Genomic DNA, 12495 nt, shown 5'->3' with positions numbered 1-12495 from the left:
CCCCCCCCACCCCCCCAACACACGCATACCCGGTATTCACTCTCTGAAGTGATGGTGCCCTCTCGTCTTCACAGTTCGGCTACACACCACCTCCCCAGAGCTCCTGCCCAGCCACCTGACCTAAAGTCAGCTTCCCGCACCTCTCACAGCACCCCAGTGGTCTCCTTCACAGCGCTTATGACATACACTTACTTGCTTAATGTCTACATTTCCCCCTTGACCGAGGGTCTCGAGAGAGGAGAAAACATGTCTGTTTTGTTTACAACTACGTATCTAGGATTTGATAAATATTTGATGAATGAACGCAAAAAAACAATATATAATCCAAACGCAAAAGTTGGTTCTTTGAAAAGATTGACTAAATGACAAACTTTGTCCTATTTTCCTCTCCCTTCTTCTGGCTTAAAAAAAAGGTGGGGGGAAGAACTTAAATGACTAAAATAAGGCACAAAAGAAGGGAAAACACCACTGACCTCACACAATAAAAAGGATTATAGGGGAATATATGAACAACTGTATGCCAACAGATGAGATAAATGAAACAGACAAATTACTAAAAGAGGTTACCACAAGTGACACAACCAAAAATAAAAACTTAGCAGACCTATACAAGCAAAGAGATTAAATTCATAACTAAAAAGCTTCTCGTGAAGAAAAGCCCAGGCCACAGGGCTTCACTGGTAAATCAAACAAAGAAAAACAAAGACAAAATAAATGCCAATATGTCACAAACTTCCAAAAATCAAAAGAGGATGGGACACTTCCCAACTTATTCTGAGACCAGTATTACCCTGATACCAAAATCAGACAAAGGTAGCACAAGCAAGCTACAGACTATGTCCCTTAGGAATACAGATGTGGAAATCTTCAACAAAATACTTGCAAACAATTTTTTATTTATTTTTATAAAATCCAGCAATACATACATAAAAGGATCTGCATATGATCCTTTTGAATCCATCAACATATAAAAATAATCACACATCATGACCAAGAGGGATTTAGTCCAAGAACCAAGGTTGGTTTAATATCCAAAAATCAATTAACATAATACACTACCTTAATATGATGAAAGAGAACAATCACATAATCACCGCTATAGATGCAGGAAAAGGATTTCAAGAAATCCAACACCTCCTCACTGTAAAACACTCGACAAACTAGGAACAAAAGAACTTCCTCAACCTGGTAATGGTTATCGTAAACTCACAGCTAATGTCATACTTTATGGTAGAAGACTGAATGCTTTCTCCCTACAATAAGGAACAAAATGAGGATGTCCACTCTTACCATTCCCATTCAACACTGAACTAAAAGTTCTAACCGGGGCAATTAGGCAAGAAAATGGAATAAAAGGGATCCAAAGTCGAAAGGGAGAAAGTACAACTATACAATTTTGTACACAGAAAACCCTAAAGAATTCACTGAAAAACTCTTAGAACAAATAAACAAATTTAGCAAGGCTATAGGATACAAGATCATCAAACAAAAACCACTTGTGCTTCTATACATTCGTAACGATAAATTCCAAGTGAAATTAAGGAAACAATTCCATTTACAATAGTGTCAAAAAGTATAAAATGCCAAGGTATAAATTTTTTTTTAAGAAGTGTAAAACTTAGAGGCTAGAAACTGAAAAATAATATTGTTGAAAAAAATTTAAAGAAGGGGTTCCTGGGTGGTGCAGTGGGTTAAGTCTCCGATTCTCAGTTTCTCTCCCTCTCTCTTTGCCCCTTCCCCTTGCGCACGCGCTCTCTCTCTAAAATAAATAAATCTTTAAAAAAAAAAAAAAAAGAAAGAAGATCTAGGTAGGAGCACCTTGGTGGCTTAGTCACTTAAGTGTCCAACTCTTGATTTCGGCTCAGGGCATGATCTCAGGGTCCTGAGACTGAGCCCACATCATGCTCTGCACTCAGCAGGGAGTCCGCTTGGATTCTCTCCCTCTTCCCCTGCACTCACACGTGGACGCTCTCTTTTCTTAAATCAATAAATCTTAAAAAAAAAAATGATGATGATCTAGGTACGTGGAGAGAGATCTCGTATTCATGGACCAAAAGACTTAATACTGGCAATATTCCCCAATACAGTCCCTATCAAAATCCTAATTTCGGTAATGAAGACAGTGAGGTACTGACCTAAGAACAGATGGAACTGACATAAGGATTATTGGAACAGAATTCAGAGTCCAAATTATCCTTGTATTTTATGGTCAAATGATTTCAACAGCAGTCCCAAGAAAATTACATGGAAAGAGAAGAGTCTTCAACAAATGGTGTTGAAAGAACTGGGTATTCATCTGCAAAAGAAGGAATCTGATTCGTACCTAATGGAACATACAAAAATTACTTTAGACTACAGACCTATATGTAACAGTACAACTGTAAAACTCCTAGAAGAACACACAGGAGTGGATCTTTATGAAATTAGGTCAGCAAAGTCTTTGATACAATACCAAATTGTATATATCTTTGATACAATATCTTTGATAAAATACCAAAAAGCACAAACAACAAAAGAAAAACAGGTAAGCTGGACTTCTCAAAAACGTTCGAACTTCAAGGACGCCATGAAGAAAGCACGTCTACAGAAAGAAGAATATACTGGCAAATCATGTATCTAATTGCAGACTGGTATCCAGCTCTTATGAAGACATCTCATAACCCAGTAATAAAAATACAACTAAGCCAATTTAATGGGCAAAGCAAATGAATAAACATTTCTCCAGAGAAGATATACAGACGGCCAGTAAGGACCTGAAGAGATGCTCAACATCACTAGTCATCAGGGAAATCCAAATCAAAATCATGTAATGCTTCACACCTCCTAGGATGGATGAAAATAAAAAGACCATAATTGGTGCTGGCAAAGATGTGAAGAAACTGGAATCCTCATCCACTGCTGGTGGAAATATGCGGCTGGTCTGGAGAACAGTCTGGTGATTCCTCAAAAAGATTTACACAGAATTCCCATTATGGCCTAGCATCTCTACTCCCAGGTGTAACCCAAGAGAAATGAAAACAGATGTCTACCCAAAAACTTGCACAGAAATGTTCAGAGCAGCAGTATTCACAATAACCAAAAAGCTGAAACAATCCAAATATCCATCAACTGATCAGGAGATCAACAAAATGTGGTATATCCAGTCAACGGAATATTATTCAACCATGAAAAAGAATGACACGTGCTGAAGTGTGGATAAACCTTGAAAACATTATGCTAAGTGAAATAAGCTAGTTACAAAAGACCCCATTTTATAGGTCTCCCTTTTTAGGAATGCCCAGAATGGGCAAACTGACAGGCAAAGACGGTAGAGCAGTGGTTGCTAGGTGCAGGGAGGGACAGAAGAGTGAAGAATGACTGCTCAGTGTGTATGGGGTTTCCTTCTAAAAGGATGAAGATGACCTAAAATTAGCTTGTGACAAATGCTTGCACGATCCTGTGAATCTACTAGAAAACGTTGAACTGTGTATTTTAAATGGGTGAAGTGTATGGTATGTGAATTATACCTCAATAAGCTGTTAAAAAAAAAAAAAAACCACCAGGTAATACAGTGATATACGATATATCACAGATGGTCCATGACCTACAATGGTTCAACTTATGATTTTTCAATTTTATAATGGTGCGAAAGCAATACAGATTCCATAGAAACCATAGGTCAGATTTTTAATTTTGACCTTGTCCTGGACTAGGGGCAGCATGCAGGATGATCTCTCACACCGCTGGGCAGGAGCTGGAGTGCCAGGTCTGAGGCAGCCACGAGATCACGGAGGTAAACAACCAATACACTAACAACCATTCTGCACCCACACAGCCATTACGTGTTTCCCTTTCAGTACAGCATTCAGTACACTGCATGAGATCCTCAACACTTTATTATCAGATACACTTTGTGTCAGACGATCTTGCCCGACCGTATAGTGTTCTGAGCACGCAGAAGGTCAGCTGGGCTGAGCGATGCCGGTTTGCAGGTTAGGTGTATGACATGTGTTTTCCACTTACCAGACTTTCAACTTAGATGGCTTTATCAGGAGGTAAACCCATAGTCAGTTGAGGAATATCTGTAATATGTGAGGTGCTTACCATTATATTTATATAATGACATTTTCCCTTCCTAAATGTGTATTTGTTGTGCTGTGAAAACAGGGTTAAGATATAAAAGAGAGGAAGGCAGAGGAAAGATTTAACTTTCGGAGTCTTGGAAGCTGAGCAGCAGAGCCCTCCCAGAATAAAATATTTCCATGTGCTGAATATGTGTAACAAGGAATTTCTGTGTAGTTCAGAGTGACATCAAATTATGGTGCATACATCCTTTATAAGGCTCAATCACTTGAAAACTTTCCAACTGTCAAATGCAAAACTGGCCACTCCTTTGGAGCAAAACCACTCTGTTCCCAGGGCGAGCAATTCCCCCAATGCACTAAGAAGAGATGGGCTCAAGAGGCAGAAACCACATACTTACATTCCTCAAGACTGGAAGTGCCAAGTGCTCGAAGGAAGTCAGATCCACCACGTACTGCCCAACCCGGCATTCACGTTTTCCGGGTGGAGGCTCTGACCTGAATGAAAAGACAGGGCATTCTCTGTTGAAAGACCGCCCTACTGATTTCTGGTTTGTAGCTACTCCAGTGAGCCTCTGGCCCTCCGCATAGGCTAAATCACCCCTAAAAATCACCCAGGAACACAAAGCTAACCTGAAGCCGTGTCCTCCCCTGACAACAGGGCTACCGACACGAGTGCGTACCACCACCACCGCCACCGGGCCTGGCAGGGACCTTGGGGGGCAATCCCGAAGCTGCAGGGGGGCCGCGCCACAGAAAAGCGGCACACGGGAAACAGGACTACGAATTACAAAATGCTAAACACTTATTACTTGGCAGAATGAGTTTTAAGTGACATATGATATTTTTATACTTTGTTTTTCATGTGATGGTTTCAATCTCTGTTTTCTTTCTCTGAGAAATCTATAAAGGCCCCAGATTCTCCAAGATAGAAGGGATCATTTGGCTTAATCTTGAACCCAGGGGGAATAAAACACCACAGAAACGAAATATCAGTACCCAATTCTGGACAAAACTCCCCGCAGGCCAGATAACGTGACAACATCGAATCCTACTCGTCTCCCTCCCTGTCTGACTTCTTCTGTGTAAAATCCATCAACAGGCACACCGGAGGATTTTAACACTTCACTGGCTTTCTGGATCAGTGTTGTTTTTCCAACTCCTAAAAAAAAGAAAAGGGAAAAAAAAAAAAAAGAAAGAAAAAGAAAACAAAACAAAAGCCCATTAGGAACCACTCCCTTGACAGAGGACAGAGAGCACTCACAGACTCTGAGAGCCTTCTTGGCGGGGAGTGAAACGGGCTGCACGTGAGTTTTAGGAGTATTAACTGCACTTCAATTTTGATTGCCCCAGGGTGTTAAAATGTTTTAATTTCAAGCATAATAAAAATATGAATGGGATCTTAAAAGTCTGATTTTAAAATTCCTCTGAGACACCATTAATTTTGTCACATATACAATCCCAGGACCAACTGAGTGGCTCTGTGGTGACAGGAGCAATTTGCATCCTCTGAGACAAGCTTCTAGAACCAGGTTTATTTGCCTCCTTGGGTGGCCACACTCTTTCACGAGGAGGTAAACCTGGTCATACTTGGGTCAAATGCTGGGCACCTTAAGTTGGGATTTCAACCTTCCGAACACTCTGGACCTGTATTTATTTATTTTTAAAGATTTTACTCTTATTTATTTGACAGACAGAGATTACAAGTAGGCAGAGAGGCAGGCAGAGAGAGAGGGGGGAAAGCAGGCTCCCTGCCGAGCAGAGAGCCTGATGCGGGGCTCAGTCCCAGGACCCTGAGATCATGACCTGAGCCGAAGGCAGAGGCTTTAACCCACTGAGCCACCCAGGCGCCCCTGGACCTATATTTAATTGTGGGAAGATCCCTACACTCCTCCATGGACTTAAATTGCTCTGTCTCCCAAAAAAGTGTCTCTTAAATACCACTAACACCACTAGAAACAGCAGTTTTAAACCTTCTCACAAGAGCAATCCTAGCAGGTTGGCAACCTCTTCTATGACCTCCTCCAGCATCCCTAAACAATCCTCTGGCCTGCCCCCAACCCTTCCCCAAATTACAGCTTCTGCACCTTCACCCCCTCACCCACCTGGCCTGTTAACTACTCTGATGGGGCTTGCTATGTGTTCACAAGCACCAACAGGTGCGAGCTGACAAAGTAACCCGTCCCTGTGGAGCTAGAGACGGTTCTAGCACACTCCACAAGCATTTCCTTGGTTAAATCCTCACAACTCCCCCTCTCAGGCAGTCACCATTCTTGTTCCTGGATTACAGATGAGGCACAGAGAGGCCAGGTAACTTATCCAGGCTTACACAACTAGTAAGGATCATGCACGTTAATAGGGGCCTTGGTGTGTCACTATGGCTTCGTTTCTATGAGCCTTGTTCCATACACACTGAAGGCAATGGCATCGTGATGACCCAACATGGAAAAACGGGAAACTTCTGGCAAGTCTGCAAGAGACTATTTCGAGACACCACAAGGGTGTAAATCATGTTATTTCTACGGCTGCCCACACAGTCATCAGGGTTCCTCAAGGACCCTTTTAAGCTTCCCTGAGATAAACGATGATCTGTTCTTTAATAAATCTCTCCTCTCAACTTCACACCAGCGGACAATGGCGGCTGGCCTTCTGGAACGTGAACAGCAACCCAGCCACATGCTCCCTATGGTCGGAAGAGGATGGTGTAGGCTTTTCATCCCAGCTCCATACCCCAGTAACCGCTGCCTTCAGAAAGTCCCTGAAGAACCGGCGAATGCTGGCCAGTGGCACTGGTGGGTATGTGAGCTGGTACTTCTCTGAAGGGCAACTTCAATGTGCCTTCCACAGCCCACGGCAATTCTATCGCCATGAACTCCCTCCGCAAAAATCTGACCGCAGCACAAAGATATATGAAACGGTATTTACGTCAGTATTCACTGTAACGGCAAGATACGGAAAGCAATCTATATGCTGATCAGTAAGGGAGTGTTAAATTATGGTACCACATACATCAAACACGCAGGAAAGCCAAGCAGCCATTAAAGAGAATACTGTTTACCCAGATGTATCAGCACAGAAAGCAGACCACAATATTTGGACAGATGGGAGAAAAAGCAGGTTAAGACACAGCAGGCAGATACAGTGGTATCCCATTAAGCTTAAACAACAACAAAAAAAAGGTAAAGCATATGTATCTACACAAGGAAATGTCGAGAAGGAACTGGGAAGGGTCACAGTACTTATTTCTGTACATAGCAATTCCATGTGATTGTCATGTTCTTCTGTCAAACTTTGATTTTTTTTTTTTGGTCTTATATTAAGTGGGTTTTACTCTAAATGTAAAAAAAAAAAAAAGTTACTGCATTTTGAAGGCGATAACACAGAGCAGCTGTAATAAAGGGGGCTCTGCGTGTCCTGCATGTTGGCTAGGACACGGGGAAGTAAGAGGAGGCACTGGTTTGAGACCCTTCCTCCTAAGCTCTAGAATCTTCTTTCAGTTAATTTTTCATCTCCATCAATTCAGCTGCTACCCTCGTGCTGTCTACACTAAGAGGTAACTGATGCTGAAGGAGACCCCAAAATGACAGCTCCACACCACACAGAGGCAAGACGAGCAGGTCAGACAGCTCTAGAACCCTTTTGGTTCTAGTTCTCTCGTAAGAGTGACCGTGAGATAAAGATTCAACTGCAGGTAGTTTAATTTGGAAAGTGACCCCATGACCCCAAGGGAAGTAACTGCATTATCAAGCAAGTTACCCGTGTGGGTAGCTAATCCCACTGGGGAATCCTAAGGGACAGTTTTAGATGCAGGACTCAGTTCTCCTGAGGGTGGAGGAAGTAGGGAGTTCAGCCACCAACTGCCATCTGTCATAGGTTTGAGGCTGCTCCTAGGGGACAGGAATTCCCTGGCCCTTCAAGCCAGCCCTGTGCACAGGTATAGTAGAATCTAGTGACCAGAGAAAGCCCTCCAAGATTGGTCACAAGCTGGACCGCTGGGAAGTGGGAAAAAATGCTAAGTGCTTAGGATACACTGGTGGGACACTGACAACATAGAGAAACGAGGCCACTTTGAGAAGACACATTACCTGATGATCTGAGTATACAGATTCGATTTAGACGGCAGGCAGAGGCTGAGACAGAGTTGGTGATAGACACTATTTTAAAAAACCTGACAGTAACGCCAAAGGGGAAAAAAAGTTGTACATAAAAGGAAAAGAAAACTACAGATTACTGACCACGTGGCTTTTCTGGGATTAGCTTTTATATGTATTGGGCTAATAAAATTACAAAATAACTGCACTAGGAAGATGGAGAGGGTGGCCTGATATTAAGACAGGCTCAGGAGAGCTATACTGTGGAATTACTTGAGTCTTTCAACTGTGTGCACAAGAGACTTTTATAAAAAAGGAAACAGGAAGAGCCAATGTTGACCTGGCCAACCTCTGTCCCCAGCCACTTGCAGGACCCAGGGCAGGTACTAACACAGTAACAGATCACTTCTGTTATGAAACACGTAGGTGTCTTGGGGCCAGCCTGCTGAGCAAATGGCATTCCCAGTTGCAAATAAAGGACCGACAAATCAGTCAAAAGACAGTCCTCTGCCAGGTCAGGGAGTCCTTTGGATGTTAGCCGTTCCTCCAACCACCACCGCGCTCCTCACGGCTTCCCCTCCGCTGGGTAACAATAAAATTCCAAAGTCTACGATATTATTAAGTGTGGCCTTTGCTGCTTAAGGCAAAACGTAACCATTAAAATAAAGTGAAAGACAATTCCAGGCCCAGGACGACCTCCTCCTCCAGGCTCCTCTGCAGGAACACGATGCCATCCACTCACAGCCCCCCACGGGCGAGGGCTCTGCCAACCACCGGCATCAGGAGGGCCGGGCAGGGACACGGGACCTGAGACGGGCCTCTCACCCTGCAGCCTCGCCCCTGCAGGAGCCTGGGTGGGGGCAGGTCTCCTCCTCCGTTTCACTATCCTTCAAGCGAAAACCCGCGCTCCCCTCCCTGAGCGGGGGCCGGACCCCCAGCACCCGCGGCGCGCACGGGCTTTGCCGACAGAGACCGGCCGCGTCCTGTCAGTCCCGGCGGCGGCAGGCGGCCTGAACCACCGCTCGCGCCCACCGCCGGTTCGATGCCACGGAGCGACCCCGCCGCCGCGGCCCGCCCCGCCGCACCCTCACGGAGAAGCCCGCCCGCCGCCCAACCGCAGCTTTCTTCTTCTTAACCAGCGTCCGCCTGATTTCTAATCCGAGCTTTCGTGCTTAAAATCGCGCTTTCAGAGAAGCGGCACGCAGGCTTCCGCTCACAGAGCCTGGAATTTCGGTCGGGAGCTGCAGGGCCGCGGCCAGAGCCCCGCAGCCAGAGCCCCGCAGCCAGAGCCCCGCAGCCGCCGCGCCTCCCCGAGAGGACGGGTCGCGCCACCCCGCGCCTACCCCCGCGGTCCCCCGGAAGCGGACACCTGGGCGGGGTTACCTGGGGGCCCCGTCAGGAACACGTGCCGGGCCATACCGGTGGGCCCGCGTGGGGGTCGCGACCTGGGTCGGGGTCGGGGTCGCGGCCTGGGTTCCGCCCCCCCAGCTAGTCCCAGGCCCCGCCTCCGCCGGCCGGAAGCGCCGCCTTCGCGACTGCGCATGCGCCTCAGGGTCCCGCTTCGGTCGGCTCCTGTATCTCCGCCGGGCCCATCCCTCGCGCATGCGCTTTCGGTTCCCGGTCTCGGCGCGTCCCATGTCGGTCCCTAGAAGGGTCGGGAGCTTGGTGATCCCGTTCTTTCCGGGTTCATGGGTTTGAGCCTCGATGTCTGGCTCATGAGGGATGTCTCCAAGGAGACGTGCGCGAGAATGTGTATCACTAAGCCGGTGCTGCGGCACGTGAGCGCGGTCCCTTGCCGCTGACCTCCAGGCCTGCGAGCTGAAACTCCCCCAGGCTGCGGGGACGGCCCTTCTACAAGTTTGGTCTCCGGACCCTTCTTTCAAAGGGAAGAGGCTTTTACCGATTCCAATCTGCCCAGCGCTGTCAACCACAGCTGCCAGTAGAATTGCCTGATTAAACGTGCTTGATGCCTGGGCTGCACATCCCTAAAATTCGGAGTGTTTGATCTTGAGTGTGTCCTGAGTATCTGGGTCTTTTTTGTTGGTTTGAACTCCCCAGCAGTTTCTAAAGTCCGGTGGGGTTGAGAACCACTTGATCAGGCCGACTTCCCAACCTCAGTCGTGCATATGAAGACCAGAAATTGGTCTTTCTTACCTCCATACCGTAAGTGGAAACCACCGCAAGACCCAGCTGGAGGATCTCATTGTACAAAGAATTAAGTGGCTTTCCCCCACTCACTTAACCACTTGAAGTGTTTCAGCCGCACAAATGAAGTGGCAATGGCCTTGGGCCAAATTTACCTGTAAACTCTTTCAGCCTGACATGTGTACGATCTGACTTGTGATCAATCATTCTCCATCCTGGCCGAGAAAGCAATTTCACTGAGTGCTCAACTTAATTGGTTTGTGCCCACACAGGCCCTCCAGGGCTCCCCTTAGTCTGCTATATACATCAGTCAGATGGTCTCAGTTTCTTAGCTATTTAAAAAGTAATCATCTAAAAAATAAGAATTGTACTGTGTAGCTCTTACCATCATTTTGGCAACATTTATAAAGCCGCTTCACTCATAATGTAGGGCCTTTCACCTACATTTATCTTTAACCTATGCAAACTGGAATCAAGAACAGCTAATGTAGCCAAGTAAACCCATAATAGTAGTTTCCAAAAGAAAGGAAACACGTACACAGTTATAAATACACTCGTTTTTATCAAAAACATTCAATGGCAAACACTTAAATGTTAAATGCTAATTATGTAAAAATTTCCATCATTGGAAAACCATTTATAATTCATAAGGATTGCTAGGAGTCGGATTATTTTTCTTTTGATGTTATACCTGCCATTCTGGTAACTAATAATGGGCATCCCTTTAGGTAGCTCAAGGAACGTACAGTTTCCAGATGTAGAGAATTGATGTCTTAAAGAACAAAAAGAATATTCTTCTGTAACTGGATGTGGGTTCTTTCCCATTAAAAACGATTTATTTGGGTGGTGATTACATGGTGTCTTAACTTCATGATAATTCATTGATTTGAGTCTTTTGACTTGTACAGTTTCCTCTATGTGTTATACATCAATAACAGATGAAATAGTTTATATTAGAGAATAATTAGAAACACATTTCAGAATAAATAGGTTATTAAAGTATTGTGCTGAGTCTAACTTTTGCTTACAGTTGAACCATGGGATAATTACTTAAAGAACAGGTGATTTCAATTCTTTCTTCCTGCAGCACCTAGGAGTGGTCTCCCTTTTGGTAAGACGCAGTATAATGCTTTATTAAAGCAGTTTGTAAGTACATGCTTAAATTTTCCATGATTTCAGAATCCTGAAAGTCCTAAAAACACAGGTGTTTTTGTTTGTTTATTTGCTTTCATAGCTCTGCTTTGCCAAGACTGTCTTAGTTTTAAAACTGTTTTTGGAACCCCTTCTGTCCTGGGCAAACCAGGATGGCTGCTTGTTCTACAGCTGAAGGACAGAGGAGCATTTAAGAAGCAAAACAAAGGGATTTATCAGAGTAAATGGTAAAGGTTGAATGTTTGTGTCCTCCCAAAATTTTTTTTTTTTTTTTTTTATTTGACAGAGAGAGAAATCACAAGTAGGCAGAGAGGCAGGCAGATAGGAAGGGAGAAGCAGGCTCCCCGCTGAGCAGAGAGCCCGATGCGGGGCTCGATCCCAGGACCCTGGGATCATGACCTGAGCCGAAGGCAGAGGCTTAACCCACTGAACCACCCAGGCGCCCCATGTCCTCCCAAAATTTATGTTGAAAATTAATGCCCAAAGTGATGGTGTTAGGAGGTGGGGCATTTGGGAAGCAATTAGGTCATGAAGGTGGAGGCCTCATGAGTGGGATTAGCACCCTTACAAGAGGCCCCAGAGAGATCCTTAGTCCCTTCCACTATAGTCCCCTCCCTCACTCTCTTGAGGACCCTAGAGAAGTCTACCACCCAGAAGAGGCTCCCACCCAGTCATGGCACTCTAATCTCAGACGTTCAGCCTCCAGAACTGTGAGAATTAAGTATCTATTATTTATAAGTCATCCAGTCTGTGTTGTATTATAGCAAAGGTAACAGATTAAGGCACTATGCAAGCTGCTTTCTTCTTTAAGAGTTCAGTTGCTCTGAACATAGGATCATATTCCGGAAGAACTTATCTTGTCAGTAAATAACTGAAAAGCCTATTTAACAGTCTGTAGGTAAAGCCTGCCCTGTTGGTACTCCGGGCCTCCTCACTATAGGGACCCGGGGACGGCTTTACACCCTCAACACCCGCTCTTCCTGCCCAGCATGACCGGATGTTTCCCCCACATCACACACACACACCCTCACACTGGTGTCCAGGGG

At 45.1% G+C, this 12495-nt stretch overlaps 1 protein-coding gene across 2 annotated transcripts in view; it reads right to left on the bottom strand.

Annotated features, from left to right (window-relative positions):
- The window catches only part of NTPCR (nucleoside-triphosphatase, cancer-related), a 33875-nt gene extending 24179 nt beyond the window's left edge, over positions 1-9696 (bottom strand). The window contains exons 1-3 of one of the 2 annotated variants that reach the window (XM_080822820.1): positions 9536-9696; positions 5061-5223; positions 4463-4559 (exon numbers count right to left, since the gene is read on the bottom strand). In XM_080822820.1, the coding sequence (XP_080678946.1) occupies positions 4463-4559; positions 5061-5223; positions 9536-9695 (420 nt within the window). In that variant the 5' untranslated portion in view covers position 9696. The remainder of the gene's footprint in view (positions 1-4462; positions 4560-5060; positions 5224-9535) is intronic. The other variant, XM_080822821.1, reaches the window with a different exon arrangement.
- Positions 9697-12495: the final 2799 nt, after the last annotated feature.

This window comes from Martes martes (genome assembly GCF_963455335.1).
Source record: "Martes martes genome assembly, chromosome: 14".
NCBI classification, from domain to species: domain Eukaryota; kingdom Metazoa; phylum Chordata; class Mammalia; order Carnivora; family Mustelidae; genus Martes; species Martes martes.
Note: the sequence above shows the minus strand (reverse complement) of the source record. Positions and strands in the feature narration are given on the sequence as shown.